Source organism: Tachyglossus aculeatus, chromosome 8 (genome assembly GCF_015852505.1).
Source record: "Tachyglossus aculeatus isolate mTacAcu1 chromosome 8, mTacAcu1.pri, whole genome shotgun sequence".
Classification (NCBI taxonomy): Eukaryota; Metazoa; Chordata; class Mammalia; order Monotremata; family Tachyglossidae; genus Tachyglossus; species Tachyglossus aculeatus.
The window spans coordinates 4,525,706-4,548,032 of NC_052073.1; the positions used below are offsets into that span (position 1 = coordinate 4,525,706).

General features: G+C 51.8%; 1 protein-coding gene across 5 annotated transcripts in view; it reads right to left on the minus strand.

Moving 5' to 3' along the window:
• TCF12 (transcription factor 12) overlaps window positions 1-15,627 on the minus strand; it is a 321,095-nt gene extending 305,468 nt beyond the window's left edge. For 3 of the 5 annotated variants that reach the window (XM_038750654.1, XM_038750653.1, XM_038750652.1), the window contains exons 1-2: window positions 15,377-15,459; window positions 14,281-14,353 (exon numbers count right to left, since the gene is read on the minus strand). In XM_038750654.1, the coding sequence (XP_038606582.1) occupies window positions 14,281-14,353; window positions 15,377-15,430 (127 nt within the window). In that variant the 5' untranslated portion in view covers window positions 15,431-15,459. Of the gene's footprint in view, window positions 1-14,280; window positions 14,354-15,376 lie in introns of all 5 variants that reach the window. The other 2 variants (XM_038750651.1, XM_038750650.1) reach the window with 2 other exon arrangements.
• Window positions 15,628-22,327: the final 6,700 nt, after the last annotated feature.

Here is a 22,327-nt window from a genome sequence, read left to right on the forward strand (position 1 = left end):
CTCATCATCATCATCATCAATTGTATTTATTGAGCGCTTACTATGTGTAGAGCACTGTACTAAGCGCTTGGGAAGTACAAATTGGCAACATATAGAGACAGTCCCTACCCAACAGTGGGCTCACAGTCTAAAAGGGGGAGATCTAACAGCCTCAGGCCCCCCCAAGAGGGTGAATCCAGCCCGGCTCAGTAGCCTCTATTGACCGCTCCTGGGGCTGGAAAATCCAAATAATTGCCCTCCCTCTAGAAGTTGGGGGCTAAGTCCTTGGGGTGGCTATCACAGCTCAAGGCCACACACTGTGCAGAAGGAAAACGGAGGTGCTGAGCCTGTGCCCAGGTTACTCCCAAAGGTAGGCAACCCGGAAGATTCCCGGAAAACACCCAGCTTCCCAGGTCCCGCTCCCACCGGGACTCTGTTTTGTGAGAGACCTCCCATCCCGCACTAGAATAATAATAGAATAATTTTAGACTGTGAGCCCACTGTCGGGTAGGGACTGTCTCTATATGTTGCCAACTTGTACTTCCCAAGCGCTTAGTACAGTGCTCTGCACACAGTAAGCGCTCAATAAATACGATTGACTGATTGATTAATAGTAACAATGGCATTTTAAGCGCTTGCTATGATGATGGCATTTAATGATGATGGCATTTATTAAGCGCTTACTATGTGCAAAGCACGCTGGGGAGGTTACAAGGTGATCAGGTTGTCCCACGGGGGGCTCACAGTCTTAATCCCCATTTTACAGATGAGGGAACTGAGGCCCAGAGAAGTCAAGTGACTTGCCCAAAGTCACAGAGCTGACAATTGGCAGAGCCGGGATTTGAACCCATGACCTCTGACTCCAAAGCCCAAGCTCTTTCCACTGAGCCATGCTGCTTCTCTGCTTGCTATGTGTCAAGTACTATTCCAATCACGTCGGAAACGGTCCCTGTCCCACATGGGACTCACAATCTCAATCCCCATTTTACAGATGAGGTAACCGAGGCCCAGAGAAGTGACTTGCCCAAGGTCACACGGCAGATAAGTGGAGGAGCCAGGATTAGAACCCTTGACCTTCTGACTCCCGGGCCCGTGCTCTAACCATTAGACCACGCTGTTTCCCTTGCTTGAGCACGGGCTTTGGAGTCAGAGGTCATGGGTTCAAATCCCGGCTCCGCCAATTGTCAGCTGTGTGACTTTGGGCAAGTCGCTTCACTTCTCTGTGCCTCAGTTACCTCATCTGTAAAATGGGGATTAATACTGTGAGCCCCCCGTGGGACAACCTGTTCACCTTGTAACCTCCGCAGCACTTAGAACAGTGCTTTGCACATAGTAAGTGCTTAATAAATGCCATTATTATTATTATCATTATTATTATTATTACTATTATTCCTTGCTCTGTCCCTAAAAGCATTCTTGGAGGAGATCGCTCCTTCTGAGGGAGGAAGGGACGGACGGACGGCACCATTGGCCAATTCCAACAATACAGACTAGGAGAATTCATATTTACTGAGTGCTTACTGTGTGCAGAGCACTGTACTACACTTCTGAAGAATACAAAAGACAATAAACAGACATTTCCTGCCCACAACAAGTTTACAGTCTAGAGGGGGAGACAGGCATTAATAGAAATAAATTACAGAAAGAGACTACAGAAAGAGTCTGTTAGCCTGGAAACCTGGGTTCAAATTTCAACTCTGCCACTGACACAATGGTACTCGGATAAGTCAATTCACTTCTCTGGGCCTCCGCTTCCTGACCTGTAAAATGGGAATAAGGATCCCTGTCTTGTCCCTGCTTCGTGGGAACAGTGTACAGGCAAATGAGATGTGGAAAGCGCTTTGACTCTTAGTAATATTACAGATAGCCACGCCAACGGCCACAAAAATGAACTGCTGAGAAAGGTGGGGTGATCTGGAAAACAACAATAACTGTGACATTTGTTCCAAGCTTACTGTGTGCCAAGCACTGTACTAAGCACCGTACCAAGAGAAGCAGCGTGGCTCAGTGGAAAGAGCACGGGCTTGGGAGTCAGAGGTCATGGGATTTGAATCCCGACTCCACCACCTGTCAGCTGTGTGACCTTGGGCAAGCCACTTAACTTCTCCGTGCCTCAGTTACCTCATCTGTAAAATGGGGATTAAGACTGGGTGAGCCCCACATGGGACGATCTGATCACCTTGCAGCGCTTAAAACAGGGCTTCACACATAGCAAGCGCTTAATAAATGCCATTATTATTATTATTGCTATTATTATTATTATTAAGCACTTACTATGTGCAAAGCACTGTTCTAAGCGCTGGGGGGATACAAGGTGATCAGGTTGTCCCATGGGGGGCTCACAGTCAATCCCCATTTTACAGGTGAGGGAACTGAAGCACAGAGAAGTGAAGTGACTTGCCCAAAGTCACCCAGCTGACAACTGGCGGAGCCGGGATTTGAACCCATGACCACTGACTCCAAAGCCCGTGCTCTATCCCTGAGCCACGCTGCTTCTCTAACAAATACCATCATCATCATCATCACTGAGGCGGATAAAGATAATCGAGTGGGACCCAATCCTAACAGACTAAGGGATCCAGCCCGGGGGCCGCCATGGAGGAGGTGGACGGGGAGCTGCCGCTCAACGTAAGGACCGGCCCGTGAGGGGCGGGGGGTTGGGAGGGACGCTCTGCCCTGTGACCTCGGACAAGTCACTTCACTTCTCCCTGCCTCAGTTCCCTCGTCTGGAAAGCGGGGATGAAAAGGGACCGTCTCTCTATGTTTCCAACTTGTACTTCCCAAGCGCTTAGTACAGTGCCCTGCACACAGTGGGCGCTCAATAAATGCGATTGAATGAATGACTCCCCACAGCACCTATGTATCTATCTGTAATTTATTGTTTTACCTATTTGTATTAATGTCTGTCTCCTGCTCTAGACCGTGAGCTCGTTGTTGGGTAGGGACCGTCCCTATATGCTTCCAACTTGTACTTCCGAAGTGCTTAGTACAGTGCTCTGCACACAATAAGTGCTCAATAAATACGATTGAATGACTGAATCCACCTGAAACAATCCCAATTATCTCCCCGACCTGGAAGGTGGGAGGTGGTTCTGGCCCTGAGCGGCATGAGTCACCCGCCCTCACTGCGGGGACTCCACAGCCGCTTTTCCAGAAGGATCTCTCCCAATTTCATCAAAATCTCCAGTGGCTACCAATCAATCTGCGCATCAGGCAGAAACTTCTCACCCTGGGCTTCAAGGCTGTCCATCCCCTGGCCCCCTCCTACCTCACCTCCCTTCTCTCCTTCTCCAGCCCAGCCTGCACCCTCCGCTCCTCGGCCGCTAATCTCCTCCCCGTACCTCGTTCTCGCCTGTCCCGCCATCGACCCCCGGCCCACGTCATCCCCCGGGCCTGGAATGCCCTCCCACTGCCCATCCGCCAAGCTAGCTCTCTTCCTCCCTTCAAGGCCCTGCTGAGAGCTCACCTCCTCCAGGAGGCCTTCCCAGACTGAGCCCCTTCCTTCCTCTCCCCCTCGTCCCCCTCTCCATCCCCCCATCTTACCTCCTTCCCTTCCCCACAGCACCTGTATATATGTATATATGGTTGTACATATTTATTACTCTATTTATTTATTTATTTTACTTGCACATATCTATTCTATTTTATTTTGTTAGTATGTTTGGCTTTGTTCTCTGTCTCCCCCTTTTAGACTGTGAGCCCAATGTTGGGTAGGGACTCTCTCTATATGTTGCCAATTTGTACTTCCCAAGCGCTTAGTACAGTGCTCTGCACATAGTAAGCGCTCAATAAATACGATTGATGATGATAATTTCATGCTGCTGACCCGGCGGGGGCCTCTTTCCTGGAGGACCGGCCTGTCCTCTCGGCCGGACGTTTCAGAAATCTCCCCACTGCGGCCTGGGGAGTGGACGACACAAGGGAGCGTCTCTCCCTTCACCGCTGAAGAGTGAACTGGGAGAGTTCAGGCTCTTTGGCCCTGTTTCACACTGAGAGGCATGTGTGTGTGTGTCTGATGCTGCGCCAAGGACTCTGGCACCTTTTTCTTGTCTCCCCCCACCCACACCCCCACACCCATTTGTCCCATGACAATCCCACCACAGCCACAACTGCAGCGTGGCTCAGTGGACTGAGCCCGGGCTTTGGAGTCAGAGGTCACGGGTTCCAATCCCGCTCCGCCAATTGTCAGCTGAGTGACTTTGGGCAAGTCACTTCACCATCATCATCATCATCAATCGTATTTATTGAGCACTTACTATGTGCAGAGCACTGTACTAAGCACTTGGGAAGTACAAACTGGCAACACATAGAGACAGTCCCTACCCAACAGTGGGCTCACAGTCTAAAAGTTGGAGACAGAGAACAAAACCAAACATACCAACAAAATAAAATAAATAGGATAGATATGTACAAGTAAAATAAATAAATAAATAAATAAATAGAGTAATAAATATGTACAACCATATATACATATATACAGGTGCTGTGGGGAAGGGAAGGAGGTAAGATGGGGGGATGGAGAGGGGGACGAGGGGGAGAGGAAGGAAGGGGCTCAGTCTGAGAAGGCCTCCTGGAGGAGGTGAGCTCTCAGCAGGGCCTTGAAGGGAGGAAGAGAGCTAGCTTGGCGGATGGGCAGAGGGAGGCCATTCCAGGCCCGGGGGATGACGTGGGCCGGGGGTCGATGGCGGGACAGGCGAGAACGAGGTACGGTGAGGAGATTAGCGGCGGAGGAGCGGAGGGTGCGGGCTGGGCAGTAGAAGGAGAGAAGGGAGGTGAGGTAGGAGGGGGCGAGGCTGAGCCTCAGTTACCTCATCTGTAAATTGGGGATGAAGAGTGTAAGCCCCATGTGGGACAACCTGATCACCTTGTAACCTCCCCAGCGCTTAGAACAGTGCTTTGCACACAGTAAGTGCTTAATAAATGTCATTATTACCCAGGTCTGGGGGCAGGGGTCTGATGATTACAATTCCCTTCCGTAGCAGAAGCCCCCTCCGAGTTCTTCCCGCGTTGCGGGAGCAGCCGTGATCGTATTAAGGTGCAACCAGCCTTCTTCACAACAACCTCCAATGATGTGGTGGATGGATTTTCAAGTTGGCCCTGCTGGTTTCCACAATCCTCAAGAGCTCCCTGTCAAGCAGTGGGAAGCAAACGGGTGCAGACCCCTCTCTGAGACGCTGCCGCCGCCTCCTTCTCCTCCTCCTCTCTGGCCTCCCTCTAACCTCCTCCTCCCTCCACCCCCGAATCAAGGACTTGCCCACCTGCAGGCATCTCCAGCGCCTGGACACCGCCGTCTCGGCCCCCAGGTACAAGGCCGATGGATACAAGAGCTCTCGTCTCAGCCTGCCCTTCCCACTTCAAGGCCGGAAATGATTTCCTGCCGGCTGGGGTTCGTTTTCCCTTGACGGGGAGGGAGGGGAGATGGGAGGAGAGGGAGAGGAGAGGGATTCCTAGATCATTACCAACCGTTTGAATTTGGCGATTGTGTTCTTTTATGCTTCTGCCTTTTATTACGGGCTGTTTGATCGACTCTCAGACGCATAAGACATCGGAGCCAGTTACTGCCCTAAAAGCTCTTTTTCTGGGGCTCTGAACTTTCCCCACCAGGGAAAGAGCATTGGGTCCCCCGGTGAATTCATTCATTCATTCATATTTACTGAGCTTACTGTGTACTAGGCGCTGGGGAAAGTACAGGAGAATAAAACAGACACATAATAATGATGATGATGGTATTCGTTAAGCGCTATGTGCCAAGCACTGTTCCAAACACTGAGGAAGGTGCAAGATAATCGGGTTGGACACAGTCCCTGCCCCACACGGGGCTGATAGTCTTAATTTCCATTTTACAGATGACGGAACTGAGGCACGGAGAAGTGAAGTGACTTGCCCATATTCACGCAACAGAGAAGTGGCAGAGCCGGGATTAGAACCCATGACCTGGACTCCCAGGGCTGTGCTCCACTAGGCCATGTTGGTTCTGGGCACAGCCTTATTTAGGTCTGGCACTTTGGGGGGTTAAACTTGCCTCAGCACTTCTGTTCCTCCAGGAGGCTGGGGGGCGGGGGGCTGGGGAATCAATCAATCAATCGTATTTATTGAGCGCTTACTGTGTGCAGAGCACTGTACTAAGCGCTTGGGAAGTACAAGTTGGCAACATATAGAGACAGTCCCTACCCAACAGTGGGCTCACAGTCTAAAAACTGGAGAGAAGCACTTAGTACAGTGCTTTGCACACAGTAAGCACTCAATAAATACAAATGAATTGAATGAAAGGTCCAACCGAGAGGCATGGGAAGCAGGATGGACGAACCCAACCCTCAAGGAACTCAGATACAGAGGATGCTGTTCAAACCAAGACGAAAGTAGCGTCTCCGGCCCTCTCTTCTCCCCTGCCCCAGCCTCAATCTGGGTCACACATCAGGCTCCTCTCTGTGAGCCTAGAACCTGCCCATGGGCAAAGTACGCAGGATAACCCATTTTCTCCTGAACCCCCCACGTGGCTTAATCAAAGGGGCGTCACCCTGCAATTTGAACATAATAACAATCATAATTGTATTTGTTAAGCGCTTCCTACATGTCACGCACTATCCTAAACTTCCCCTCTAAACTGTGAGCTCATTGTGGGCAGGGAATGTGTCTGTTTGTTGTTGTACTGTACTCTCCCAAGCGCCTGGTACAGTGCTTTGCACACAGTAAGTGCTTGATGAATATGACTGAATGAATAAGCACTGGGGTAGATACAACCTAATCAGGTTGGATGCAGTCCCTATCCCACATGGGGCTCGCAATCTTAATCCCCAATTTACAGAAGAGGTAACTGAGGCCCAGAGAAGTGAAGTGACTTGTCCAAGGCCACACAGCAGACACGTGGCGGAGCTGGGATTAGAATCCATGACCTTCGGGCTCCCAGACCCATGGCATACCTACCATCATCATCATCATCAATCGTATTTATTGAGCGCTTACTATGTGCAGAGCACTGTACCATACTGCTTCTGTATCCCTTAACAGCGAAGACATCTGAAATCCCTAAGCCATCCCAGGGATCGGAGCAATGGTCTCTTTTCCAGAACGATTAGTAAGCTCTCTGGGTGAAAACCCGCTGAACGCTGCATTTCTGCCTTTCCTCCTGTGCCCAATTTTAGCTTGGCCTTTTAATAATGGATATCACTATTTATGGCCCTGGAGGGTAACTGTTTCCCAGGTTTGCTTTATTACTTTCCCCTTGGCAGAGAATTCCCTTTCTCACCCCCTACCCGGCTCTCGAGCCGGTTCTCTCGATTTCTCCACGGGGAGAGCCGGCTCCGTGAGGTAGCCGTCCATCTCCTCCTAGCTGGAATCCGGCCTTACCTGGCCCGGCAGTTAGGATAAAAGGATCTTGCCCCTCCCCGTGGCCTGGCCTGGATGGGTGTGAACGCATCCCCTGATCTGGGAATGCCATTACCCCGGAAACACCTGACCTCAGGGCCAGACTGGGAGTCCAGCTGGATGTAATAACAATAATCACAATACGGAATAATAATTGTGATTAGTGCTTAATACATACCAAGGACCAGACTGAGTGTTGGGATAGGAACAATCAGTCAGTGGTATTTATTGAGCACTTACTACGTGCAGAGCACTGTTCTAAGCGCTTGGGAGAGTAGACTACAACAGAATTAGCAGACACATTCCCTGCCCGTAATACACTTATAGTCTAGTGGGGGAGACGGACGCTAATATGAATAAGACAGTTAGGTTGGGCACAGTTCCTGTCCCACATGGCATTTACTATCTAAATACGGGAGAGAACACGTACTGAACCCCCAAAGCACAGAGAAGTCAAGTGACTTACCTAGGGTCAAACAGTAGACAGGTGGCAGAGCCAGGATTAGAACCCAACTCTTTCCACAATAATAATAATAATAATAAAAATAATGGTACTTGTTAAGCACTTACTATGTGCCAAGCATTGTTTACGCACTGGGATAAATACAAGTCAATCAGGTTAGATATATAGCCCCTGTCCCACATGGGGCTCACCCTCTTAATCCCCATTTTACCGACAAGGTAGCTGAGGCCCGGAAAAGTAAAGTGACTTGCCCGGGGTCACACAGCAGACAGGTGGCAGAGCCAGAATTAGGACCCAACTCTTTCCACAATAATAATAATAATTATTATTATTATTATTGCAATAATGGTACTTGTTAATCACTTATGTGCTTGGCACGGGCTATGTGCCAAGCACTGTCTACACCCTGGGGTAAAAACAAGTCAATCAGGTTGGATATATAGTCCCTGTCCCACTTGGGGCTCTCACTCTTAATCCCCATTTTAATCTTAATCCCCATTCAAAAGAAGCAGCGTGGCTCAGTGGAAAGAGCACGGGTTTGGGAGTCGGAGGTCACGGGTTCTAAACCTGGCTCCGCCACGTCTGCTGTGTGACCTTGGGCAAATCACTTAACTTCTGAGCCTCAGTTCCCTCATCCGTAAAATGGGGTCTAAGACTGTGAGACCCACGTGGGACAACCTGATCACCTTATATTCCCCCAACGCTTAGAACAGTGCTTCGCACATAGGAAGCGCTTAACAAATGCCATCATTATTATTATTATTTTACCGACAAGGGAGCCGTGGCCCGGAGAAGTCAAATGACTTGCCCGGGGTCACACAGCAGACAAGCGGTGGAGCCAGGATTAAAAGCCCAGTCCTCCAACTCCAGGGCCCGGACTCTGTCCACTGGGCCACACTACTTTCCAGAAGGCAGGCGAAGTTGCCATCCCCAGCTCAGAGTACTGCATGAAACTCCGCCACTCCCAATGCCACACAGGCGCTATTTTCACCCAGCAGAGGAGCGAGGACTGTCGGGGGGCCGCCTGGGGGATCCCCCTGGGGCACACAGAACGAAGCCTCCGAGCCCGTGCCGGACCCGACGCCCTTTCAGTCTCTCCTGGCCTGAAGCGGGTGTCGTTTGACGACCGGACAGCGGCGAAGTCCAGCCCAAGCTCTCCAAAGTCCGGTCTTACTGCTACCGCTCCCCGCCTTCTCATTTCACTCCCTAAAGCACCACGGAATCAGGTTAAATGTCAACCTCTCCACCCTAAACAGGATACAAATAGGAACGGAATTAGAGCAGTCACTCCAAATTGGAGAGAGAAGAAGGCGAGGAGTGGGAGAGAGAGCGAGAGACGGTACATGAGAGAGTGTGCGCCAGCTTGTCGTCAGCAGGGAAACGTGCCTCCCAACTCTGCGATATTGTCCTCTCCCAAGCGCTCAGTACAGTGCTCTGCACACAGTAAGCGCTCGAGAAACATCATCAACTGATTAATGAAATGCCCCCCAACTCCCTGGCTACCGCGTTCTCCTCAGAGACCCCTCCTCAGGAAAGCACACCCTGGTGCATGAGCCTGGAGCCCTGGGTGCGAATGACTTCACCAGGTGGGGAAGTCCCCTCCGGCTCTGGTGAGCCATCACCCCCTCTCCCGCCAACCCCCGCTCCCTGCCACCCAGCCCCGAGCTGCGTCGGCCCCCTGTTGGCTTCGCTCCGGACTCTGCCCGCAGGAATGGCATTCCTTCTCCGTGGCCTTTTCCACTTCCCAGCAGGAAGCCCCACTTGGAGAGTCGGGGCGGGCTGTGGGAGGAACCCAACCAAGGGGCTGATGGGGGAAACGCAGCCAAACACGGAAGGGAGGCGGGGAGGGGGAAAAATTCCCCCAAAAGTTGGAACCATCCCGAGACCACGGAGCTTTCCCGGGAGACGGAAACCATCTGCGAAAGCAACGGCTCAAATGACCCAAGCCCTCTGTCATTTAACCCGCCGTGCGCCACGTGTCATTTCTCTTCCCCCTTCGTGCATCCATCCGGTGCCGCTAAGTGACGCGATTTGCCATCGGAAGGCTCCGGGAGGTTTTGCTGCCGTCCCCGATGGCTTTCACTCCCGATTAGTGGTTCTCTGGTCCGAGGACTATCTCAGCAACGCACCCCACTGAAGAGCTGACAGCTCTGAGAACGGCTGCACGCTTTTCTACTTTTTCACACGCAACCTGACCAAAACCTAATATTCATCCCCGAGATTTGCGTCAGCGGGTTGCCGGGACCCCCCGGACAAGACATCCTCAAGGGGAGACCGTAACAGGGGAGAGCATGACGGCGTGGCACTGTAAAAACACCACCACCGCTGCAACGTTCTCAGAGAAATGACATGACCCTGGCCCGCCTCCTTAAGGAACCATTGCCAAGAAGAGCACCAACCTTGCTTCTCTGATTAATTTAAGGCCTCCCACTCCTTGCACTTGGAAACCAACCTAGGCAGCACTGAAATCTATTTCCAGTCCCTTACGAATTTTGACAATATGCTCTTTGCTAAATCTGTCTTTATCCCAATTTTTATTCTGGTGGAAAAAAATTCTGTCATTCCAATCTTAGCTAGAAGTTGAAAAAGAAACGTGCTTCAGGTGGAAGACTTTAGTGACTACAATTATTTCTGGTGCAAACCCAACTTTTTTTGAAAGCCCACCCTTCCGACCACTTGTAAAAGCTGTTGGGGAATCAGGAGCGTGAGCAAAGGCCTAGTGGGAAGGGCCCGGGCCCGGGAGTCAAAGGTCGTGGGTTCTAATCCTGGCTCAGCCACATGTCTGCTGTGTGACCTGGGGCAAGTCGCTTCACTTCTCTGTGCCTCAGTTCCCTCATCTGTCAGATGGGGATCAAGACTGTGAGCCCCATGAGCGACATGGACTATGTCCAACCTGATTACCTTGCACCTACCCCGGCGCTTAGAACAGTGTTTGGCACATAGTAAGCGCTTAACCAATACCACAATTGTTATTATTATTGTCATATCCCTTTCAAGACGAGATAATGGAGAGGTTTTGTTGCTGTTTTTTTTTTTTTTTTTTTTACAACTACTTCCTCAAAAACCTAGAAAGGAACCAATCTTGACCCCATCACAGAAAAAGAAAAAACTGCCCCAGTGAGGCGATAAGCAAGTTTTTCATATTTCTATTTACTTGAGCAAATACGTTTGGAATGAGAAAAAGCAAACCATTGCTTCCTTTTTCGAAAGACCTGGATTTTCTAGGAAGAAATATCAAAGAGGTTCCATACTCAAAACCCTGCAGGCTATGGAGAAGCTAGGTCGGTAACAAAATAGACAGATCATTTGCTACTGGATAGTCCTAAGTGGGTAAACATCTAAATAAATATTGGCTTGCCCTCCAAATTCATTTTCACTACTTGGCCTCAAAAACCATCAAATCAAAGTATTCAGCGATGATTGTCGTTTGTTTCCTGAAATCTGATTCCACAACAAAGTCACCCGGGATCACAATAGGCTCGTGAGTCTAGACTGTAAGAGAGCTCTAGGTGGGCAGGGGAAGGTGTCTACCAACTCTGTTGAACTATCCCCTCCCAAACGTTTAGTACAGTGCTCCAAACCCAATACGCACTCAACAGATTTGCCACTGATCGATCGATTATCCCTTAGGGTGCCAGAAATTAGACTCCTGCACTTTTGCTGCTCGGACACCACCCTCAATGTCAAAGCCCGACGCCGGCTGACGATCGAGCCGAAAGAGCCCATCACCTCTCGCCCTTGCGGAGATGGACTGTGCTCTGAGCCAAGGTCACCCCGCGGACCAGTCTTCTGGGAGAATCCGAGCATCCCGACCCAATCGCGAGGCCGTCTCCGGCTCCCTGAGCCCCTCAGAAAAATGAACACCTGTGTGGATGTGATCACATCACGTGAGGCCGGAATTTGCCAGGAAGAGAAGTAACGGTTTGGTAGGCATTAACCGTCGTCTCACGGGGAAGTAGTTTCCGATGAGCTGCCACACATCGCTTCGGCTTGCCCCGTGAACGGGATCGATCGGGCGATATCGTGTGCTGCTGCAGAAAGGGTGTCACCCCTTCCAGGAAAACTCTCCGCGCACACATACATGCACACACAAACACACACAAACACACACACACAGGGTGGGCAGGCCGGACCTCTCTGAACAAGCCCCTCGTGACTCAACTGTCCCTGTCCCATCCCACCACCCCCCCCCCGCCCCCGGTGCCCCCCCAAAAGTAAAATGAAGTCAGCTCCGTAAAAAGGGCAGGAATTTTCCCCAAAGAGGACCAAACTGAACATTCCTCGTCTCCATGACTCGAAGGCTTAAGTCTCGCTTGGAATTTTACTCCCATGCCAAGAAAACTACGATTTGATTTTAAGATTTTTCAAGCTTTTGCCTTCCTCAACTTAAAAGCCAAAAGAGCTGGAACTAGAACGGAAGACTGTTTCAGAATGCGGATCATCGGATGAAAATGGCTTAAGTATTTCCTTAAGTCATCCTTTTTAACAAGTCCAGCCAAATTTTATCATGCGTGCCGACCTTTATTATGACACTCATCATCGTCTGGGTCATTTTCCACACCCGAGGGGCTGGGGGGTGGGGGGGGGAGAGCGGACCCTGCCGTCATAAGGCTGACCGCGTCCCAAGGAGCCGCAGAGATCCCTCCCCCTACTCTTCGGAAAAGTAGGTTGAGGAACGGAGGTGGAGTCGGGGACTGAACTGAAAACGGGAATTTTCAATCTCGAGCTCCTCCCTTAAAAGCATTCCTACCGTACAGAGAAATAATCCGAGATTATCATCATGGGATGATTGGGGTCAGATTCCCTCTGAAGCACTGGAATAACCGATCGGTCGCCTTGGATTGATTCCATAGTTAGTGACTATCACGATTATTTTTTTAATATTACAATCTAGGTCATTGGAAAAAGCCCACAGGAAATTTCTCCCGATAATAAAAGTAACCTGCTGATGCCTTCTGCAGCTTGCCTTCAAAAGTGCCCCAAAGCAGTCAGGTTACAAAATTTTTCAATAAACATCAAGGTCAAAAGAACACACTGGCACATTGGAAAATTTGGTTCATTCGGAATTGTCTGCTGAATGTCCTAACCCATCATACTAAGAGAGTAGACGGGGACAACATTTTTGTCTAACGGTTGTACCGTTAGTGACCTGGAAAGTCAGTCGAAGTCTGGTTTTTCTCTTGACCTGAGAGGGAGTTCTGTGACCAGACTTATTTGCCTGTTGGTTAAGAGAAACGGGGGAAAAAAATTAACAAAATAAAATATTCAGGAGAGTTTCTTGAATAACAGAAGCTCCACCAGCTTTGAATAATTCTCTCCCTCGAAAAGTACTTTTCTGGATGACATCAGCATCATTTTTGAAAAGAGGTTCTTCCATTCAGAAACTGAACAACAAGGAAGTTTGCTCAATAAATTATCAATAGTGCTTTAAAGAGAGCCTAGGCCCCTGCATTCTCGTTTTCAGACTTCCTTGAAAAAGCCACTCGAATCACGGAGACACCTACAGAACTCCCTGGGCCCCGGCACACGGGTTTTAATATCTGCCATTTTTAGACGTTGCTCCCGATGATGTGTCAGTGAAATGGGGGAAGGGGGGGGTTCAATTCTCCAAGTACCGAGGAGCAAAGGGCACAGGAAATTACACCCTTCTTGGACTGAAATAGGCTCACGAGAAATTTATGGAGGATGATTGGGGAAAAGCAAGAGCGATCACGTGGGAGTCTGTAAAAGTGAACTTCTGGATCAAGATGCAGAACACTACTCAAATATTCATCTAGGATGGCCAGATTAATCAAGAGCATTCAAAACGTATACTGTACGGGCCAGGGACTCTTTAGAAATTGGTTTGAGAATTCCATCTGGGGGCCCAGAGGATGTTCAAACACGATGCTATCCTTTAAGAGGCTTTCCCCCTCACAACACGGGCTCGCTACCTACACCTAAGTTCCTACTCACGTCTCATTCGCTTCACTCCACGAGAGAAACTTGAAACAACCGAGGACCAAATCCCGTCGAAAACCTTTCTGGGGCTTCCGTGAAGAGATAACCAGAACCACGCCAAGTCCTTAAAGAGATACCCGATTATCTGTCGTTTAACTTTCAGAAACATCCAGCAATTAATTTCACTTCAACCGCTAGCTAGCTGAAGAGGTAACAAGCCAAAACGAAAAGGAAGAAGGGCTCGTTGTAACCAACAAAAACGCAACCGTTATCTCCTAGGTTGCCCCTAAAGGCAGGCTATTGTTTTGGATAAACAAATTACCACATTTTAAGGCGCACATCAGAATCATCTGAAATCCACCTATTACTTTCAAACAAGTCAAAGGGGTCACTAAGCGAAGTCATCGGTTATTTTGAGACAGAAGCACACAGCCACCCGAATAATACCACTAGACGAGGAGGGTTAGAGGGGTTCAGGAAGAGGCTGCTCAGAATTTAAAGAATTGAGCTTTGGGTTCTCGACTGTTTCTTACCCGATCCACTGAACTGGCTGCTTCCTAATGTTGTCGGTCTGGTTTTTCCACTATTAACAGGTGGGGAAAACATCTGCAAAACAACAACAACAACACACACACACACACAGAGAAAAAAAAATCATTGAAGTATTAAAATCGCCTCTCGGATGGCCCTGATCTTTCTGCTACAGTAGGTTCATGGAGAACAATCAATTAGCTGATCTATTTTGGAGCCAAAACCCCAAAATAGGATACAGACACGTCGACAGAACCAAGAAGTGAGTTTGTGTGATCTCGGCCATTTCCCTGACATTTTGTTCAAACATTTTCTCTTCAGGAAAATCAGCGGTAGACACTAAAATGATTGAATTCAACTCAAGATGTTCGCACCATAATCTTCGCTGCCAACTATAACTAGACGAGCGAGCCGCTTTTAACGTCAAAGGGTAATTGATTATATATTTAATACACATAATATGGTGTGTGTGTATATATATATATATATATAGTTTGAAGATTATATGTGTGGGTATATAGATGTATACACACATGCACACCACACACACACACCAGAGTTTGTCTTTTGGGTTTTGGGGGGGAGGGGGAGTTGTTGGGTTTTTTTTTTTCCCTCCTTCTTCTTTCAAATCCCCAAGGGGCTTTATAAGCAAGGCAGCATCATGAAATCCCTAACTCCGGACTGACTTTCTCCAAGCTGACATTTCGAGGTACCACCAATAAAACCAGGAAAAAAAAGGGGTGGTGGCGGGGGAATAAAGGGAAGAGGAAGCCAGGGGAGGTGAGTGTAAAAACAAAAACAAAACTACTCCTGATAACCATCAGCAGTAGCTCGGGGTGACTCAACCCAAATTCACCAGCGAGGGAAGTGAGGATGGGGGGACAACCTGATTTTAACTAAAGCAACTGACCCTTCTGGCGGTGGAGTCTCCACTCTGGGAGCCCAGACAGGACATCCACCTTGGCTGGGCCTGCCACCCCAGGGTGGCCTTGTCTCTGTGTGTGTGTTTGTGTGGGTGTGTGTGTGTGTCTCTGTGGACCCTGGAGCCCCCAGCCCCCCGCCACGAGGTGGTGGCCCACGGGGGGGATCCGGCCCTACCGCGCTGAAGTCCAGCAGGTCGCTGAGCTCCTTGTCCGTGCCGATGGCGGCCATCCGCTGCTGCTGCTGCTGCTGCTGCTGCTGCTGCTGCTGCGGATTCATCTTCGGACCCTCGCAGCCGCCGCCGCCGCCACCGGTCCTGGGGAAGGGGAGAGGGGCACGGTGTCCACCCAGGGTCGGGGGGACACGGGCGGGTGGACGGATGGATGGACGGACGGATGGATGGATGGATGGATGGCGGCTGGGGATGGAGCGAGGGGGTGTTGCTGGGTCTCTGGGTGTTGCACACATGGAGGGGACAGTGATCCTGGAGGGGTCGGTGCTCCTGGAGGGGATGGTGCTCCTGGGGGGGACGATGCTCCGGGGGCTGGGGGGGGGGGGGACACAGTGCTCGCGGAGGGGACAGGGGTCCGGCCAACTGGGAGGCCGCCGTCCCCTAAGTTTCCCGAAGGCCGGACCCTCCTCCTCGTCCTCCTCCTCCTCGTGGCGCCGCCCCCGCTCCCTCGCCCCTCCGGCCCCGGAGAGCAGGCGGTGCCCGCGGGGGGCCGGGCCGGGGGCCCCAACTCTGGGCAACAATGAGGCGCCCCGACGGCCCCCGGCCAAGCCCGGCCCCTCCCCCGGACAATGAGCCGGCCCGGGGGGGGGGGGCCCGGGGGGAGGCCGGTGGGGGTCCGGAGGAGGAAGGGTCTGCCCGGCCCGGCCCTCCCCCTTCCCCTTCCCCTCCCCCGGGCCTGGGGCGCTGAGGAAGGCCGGGGGGTGGGGCCGGGGGCCGGGGGCAGCGCCCCCGAACTCCCGCTCACACACCCTGAGCCCAACACACACACACACACACACACACACACACTCTCCCCCTTTACACTTACGCACTCCCCTCCATGTGTGCGCGCACACACACATACGCTCTCTCTCTCTCTCTCTCTCTCCCTGCCCCATACACTTTCACAGCCTCCCCCATACACACACACTCTCCCCCAAAGACTTTCAGTCTCCCCCATACGCGCACACACACACTCTCCCCCAAACAGTCTCCCCCACATATATATATATATATATATATATACACACACACACACAAACACACATTCCCCCAAGACTTTCAGTCTCCCCCATACACACACACACTCCCCCATATATATACACACACACACACATTCCCCCAAAGACTTTCAGTCTCCCCCATACGCGCACACACACACTCCCCCATACAAACACAGTCTCCCCCATATATATATACACACATACACACATTCCCCCAAAGGCTTTCAGTCTCCCCCATACACACACACACACACTCTCCCCCATATATATATACACACTCCCCCATATATATACACACACATACACACATTCCCCCAAGACTTTCAGTCTCCCCCATACACACACACACTCCCCCATATATACACACACATACACACATTCCCCCAAAGACTTTCAGTCTCCCCCATACGCGCACACACACACTCCCCCATATAAACACAGTCTCCCCCATATATATACACACATACACACATTCCCCAAGACTTTCAGTCTCCCCCCCACACACACATACACACATTCCGCCAAAGACTTTCAGTCTCCTCCATACACACACACACTCTCCCCCATACAGTCTCCCCCATACAGTCTCCCCCATTTATATACACATACACACACTCCCCCAAAGACTTTCAGTCTCCCCCATACACACACACACACACTCTCCCCCATACACAGTCTCCCCCATATACATACACACATACACACATTCCCCCAAAGACTTTCAGTCTCCCCCATACACACACACACACACTCTCCCCCATACATATATCTATACATTCATTCAATCATTCAATCGTATTGATTGAGCGCTTACTGTGTGCAGAGCACTGTACTAAGAGCTTGGGAAGTACAAGTTGGCAACATATAGAGACGGTCCCTATGCAACAGTGGGCTCACAGTCTAGAAGGGGGAGACAGACAACAAAACAAACATATTAACAAAACAAAATAAACAGAATAAATATGTACAAATAAAATAAACAGAGTAACAAACACCTACAAACATACATACATATATATATATATACACATATACACATACACACACATATATATATATATACGGATATACACACACACACACACACACACACATATATATATATACGGGTGCATACACATACACACACCTATATATATATATATATATATATGTACATGTATATATACACACATGCACACACATATATGTATACATACACACATATAACATGCATACACATATATACACATATACACACTCTCCCCCAAAGACTTTCAGTCTCCCACATCCATACACACACACACTCTCCCCCAAAGACTTTCAGTCTCCCACATCCATACACATATACACACTCTCCCCCAAAGACTTTCAGTCTCCCACATCCATACACATATACACACTCTCCCCCAAAGACTTTCAGTCTCCCACATCCATACACACACACACACTCTCCCCCAAAGACTTTCAGTCTCCCACATCCATACATACACACACACTCTCCCCCAAAGACTTTCAGTCTCCCACATCCATACACACACACACACACTCTCCCCCAAAGACTTTGTCTCCCACATCCATACACACACACTCTCCCCCAAAGACTTTCAGTCTCCCACATCCATACACACACACACACTCTCCCCCAAAGACTTTCAGTCTCCCCCATACACACACACACACTCTCCCCAGTCTCCCCCATACAAACACACACTCTCCCCAGTCTCCCCCATACACACACACACACACTCTCCCCAGTCTCCCCCATACCACACACACACTCTCCCCAGTCTCCCCCATACACACACACACACTCTCCCCAGTCTCCCCCATACACACACACACACTCTCCCCAGTCTCCCCCATACACACACACACACACTCTCCCCAGTCTCCCCCATACACACACACACACACTCTCCCCAGTCTCCCCCATACACACACACACACACTCTCCCCCAGTCTCCCCTATACACACACACACTCTCCCCCAGTCTCCCCTATACACACACACACTCTCCCCCAGTCTCCCCTATACACACACACACTCTCCCCCAGTCTCCCCCATACACACACACACTCTCCCCAGTCTCCCCCATACACACACACTCTCCCCAGTCTCCCCCATACACACACACACACACACACACTCTCCCCAGTCTCCCCCATACACACACACACACTCTCCCCCAGTCTCCCCTATACACATACACACTCTCCCCCAGTCTCCCCTATACACATACATACACACTCTCCCCCCCCCACACACACACTCTCCCCCAGTCTCCCCATACACATACACACTCTCCCCCATACACACACACACACTCTCCCCAAAGACTTTCAGTCTCCCCCATACACACATACACACACACTCTCCCCCGAACAGTCTCCCCTCTACACACACACACAAACACACTCTCCCCCAAAGACTTTCCGTCTCCCCCCCGTACACACAACCTCCCCCCACACACACACACACAATCACAAACTCTCCCCCTCTGCACTTACACACTCCCCTCCATGTGTGCACTCCCTCCTTCCCTCCCTGCCCCCCCCAGCACGCAGAAGCAGACTCATTATCCACGCTCGCCCTCCTCCTCCTCGCGCACGCGCGCGCGCGCACACACACACACACACACACACACACACATTCATTCATTCATTCAATCGTACTGAAGGTAGCGCTCACCGCGCGCAGACCCCTGGACTGAGCGCTGGGCAAGTCCAAGTCGGCAACAAACACGTAGGGGCCGGTCCCTGCCCGGCCGGCGGGGCTCACGGTCTAGGAGTGTGTGTCTCTCTCTCTCTCACACACACACACACGCACACACACACACACACACAGACCCCCGCGGGCGGGCGGTCCGGCCCTGTCCCGCGCCCCCCGGCCCAGGCCGAGGCCCGCCGGACTCCCGCCCCCGGACCCCCGCTCACACGCGCGCGCGCACACACACACACACACACACACAGACACACACACACACGAGGAGCCGGTCCCGTCCCCCCCCCCCGCCCCCCTTACCTGCGGGCGGTGGGCCGGCCGGCCGGCCGGCCGGTGGGTGGGGGCCCCGGAGGAAAGTTCGGGGGGCGGAGGGCGGGGCGGGGGGGGGCCCGGTCCACGCTGCCCCCCGCGGGGCCTCCCTCCCTCCCTCCCTCCTCCTCCCTGCGGCCGCCCGGGCGAGCGGGAGCGCCGGCCACGGCGGGGGGCGGGGGGCGGGCACGGGACGGAGGGGCGGAGGGACGGAGGAGGGGCGGTGGGAGGGGCGGCGGGAGCGGGAGGAGGAGGAGGAGGAGGAGGAGGAGGAGGAGGAGGGGGGGGCCGCGCCCGCCCCGCCCCTGCCCCCTCCCCCAAAGGGGCGGCCCGCTCCCCCCGGCAAGGACACGGAAGGCCCGGGCGGGCGGACGGACGGGCGGACAGCCCGGGCAGGAAGCGGGAGGGCGGGGGAAGAGCCGGGCACCCCAAGCTCCTCCTCCTCCTCCCCTTCCTCCTCCTTTTCTTCCCCTCCTCCTCCTCCCCTTCCTCCTCCCCTTCCCCTCCTCCCCCTCCTCCTCCCCTTCCCCTCCTCCCCCTCCTCCTCCTCTTCCCCTCCTCCTCCTTTTCTTCCCCTTCCCCTCCTCCTCCTCCTCCTCCTCTTCTCCTCCTCCTCCTTTTCTTCCCCTTCCCCTCCTCCTCCTCCCCGTCCCCTCCTCCTCCTCCCCGTCCCCTCCTCCTCCTCCTCCCCCTTCCCCTCCTCCCCTTCCCCTCCTCCTCCTCTTCCTCCCCTTCCCCTCTTCCTCCCTTTCCCCTCCTCCTCCTCCTCCCCTTCCCCTCCTCCCCTTCCCCTCCTCCTCCTCTTCCTCCCCTTCCCCTCTTCCTCCCTTTCCCCTCCTCCTCCTCCTCCCCTTCCCCTCCTCCCCTTCCCCTCCTCCTCCTCTTCCTCCCCTTCCCCTCTTCCTCCCTTTCCCCTCCTCCTCCTCCTCCCCCTTCCCCTCCTCCCCTTCCCCTCCTCCTCCTCTTCCTCCCCTTCCCCTCTCCCTCCCTTTCCCCTCCTCCTCCTCTCCTCTCCTTCCCCTCCTCCTCTCCTTCCCCTCCTCTTCCTCCCCCTCCCCTTCCTCTCCTCCTCCTCCTCCTCCCCTTCCTCTCCTCAGTCAATCAATCAGTCGTATTTATTGAGCGCTTACTGTGTGCAGAGCACTGTACTAAGCGCTTGGGAAGTACAAGTTGGCAACTTATAGAGACGGTCCCTACCCAACAGTGGGCTCACAGTCTAGAAGGGGAACCTCCTCCTCCTCCTCCTCCTCCCCTCCTCCTCCTCCCCCCCTCCCCTCCCGCTACCCAGGGACAAAGCCCACCGCCCCTTCATTCGATCGCATTTATTGAGCGCTTCCTGTGTGCAGAGCACTGGACTAAGCGCTTGGGAAGTCCAAGCGGGCAACAGATAGAGACGGGCCCTACCCAACAACGGGCTCACGGGTTCCTCTCCCCCTCCTCCCCCTCCCCACATCACCTGTATAGTAATAATAATAATGAAGGCATTTGTTAAGCGCTTACTATGTGCCAAGCACTGTTCTAAACTCTGGGGGGGGGGGATACAAGGTGATCAGGTTGTCCCACATGGGGCTCACAGTCTTAATCCCCATCTTACAGATGAGGGAACTGAGGCTCAGAGAAGTTAAGTGACTTGCCCAAGATCCCACAGCAGACCTGTCGGGGAGTCGGCATTAGAACCCATGACGTCTAACTCTCAAGCCCGTGCTCTTCCCACCGAGCCACGCTGCTTCTCTATATATGTGTATATGTATATATGTTTGTACGTATTTATTACTATATTTTACTTGTACATATTTGTTCTATTTATTTTATTTTGTTAATATGTTTTGGTCTGCCTCCCCCCTCTAGACTGTGAGCCGCTGTTGGGTAGGGACCGTCTCTAGATGTTGCCCACTTGCACTTCCCAAGCGTTCAGTACAGTGCTCTGCACACAGTAAGCACTCAATAAATACGATAACGTACATATTTACTGTTCTATTTATTTTATTTTGTTAATATGTGTTGTTTTGTTGTCTGTCTCCCCCTTCTAGACTGAGAGCCCACTGTTGGGTAGGGACCGTCTCTAGATGTTGCCAACTTGGACTTCCCAAGCACTTAGTCCAGTGCTCTGCACACAGTAAGCGCTCAATAAATACGATTGAATGAATGAATAGCCGCCTCCTCCTCCTCCTCCTCCCTTCCCCCAGCCCACCGCCTGCATTGAGCGCTTACCGCGGGCGCAGCACCGTACTGAGCGCTTGGGAGAGTCTACTACAGCAGCTCCCAGACACATTCCCTGCCCCCAAGGAGCTCCTCCCCCTCTTCCCCTCCTCCCCTCCCGCTGCCCACGGACAAAGCCCACCGCCCCTTCATTCGATCGCATTTATTACTCTATTTATTTTACTTGTACCTATCTATTTTATTTTATTTTATTTTTATTTATTTTATTTTATCTATTTTATTGTGTTAGTATGTTTGCTTTTGGTCTCTGTCTCCCCCTTCTAGACTGTGAGCCCACTGTTGGGTAGGGACTGTCTCTAGATGTTGCCAGCTTGTACTTCCCAAGCGCTTAGTCCAGTGCTCTGCACACAGTAAGCGCTCAATAAATACAATTGATTGATTGATAGATGGATTGATTGAGCGCTTCCTGTGTGCAGAGCACTGAACTAAGCGCTTGGGAAATCCAAGCGGGCAACAGATAGAGACGGGGCCCTGCCCAACAACGGGCTCACGGGTTCCTCTCCCCCTCCTCCCCATCCCCCCACTGCCTTACCTCCTTCCCCTCCCCACAGCACCTGTATATATGTATATATGTTTGTACGTATTTATTGCACTATTTATTTATTTTACCCGTACATTTTATTTTGTTAGTATGTTTTGTTTTGTTGTCAGCCTCCCCCCTTTAGACTGTGAGCCCACTG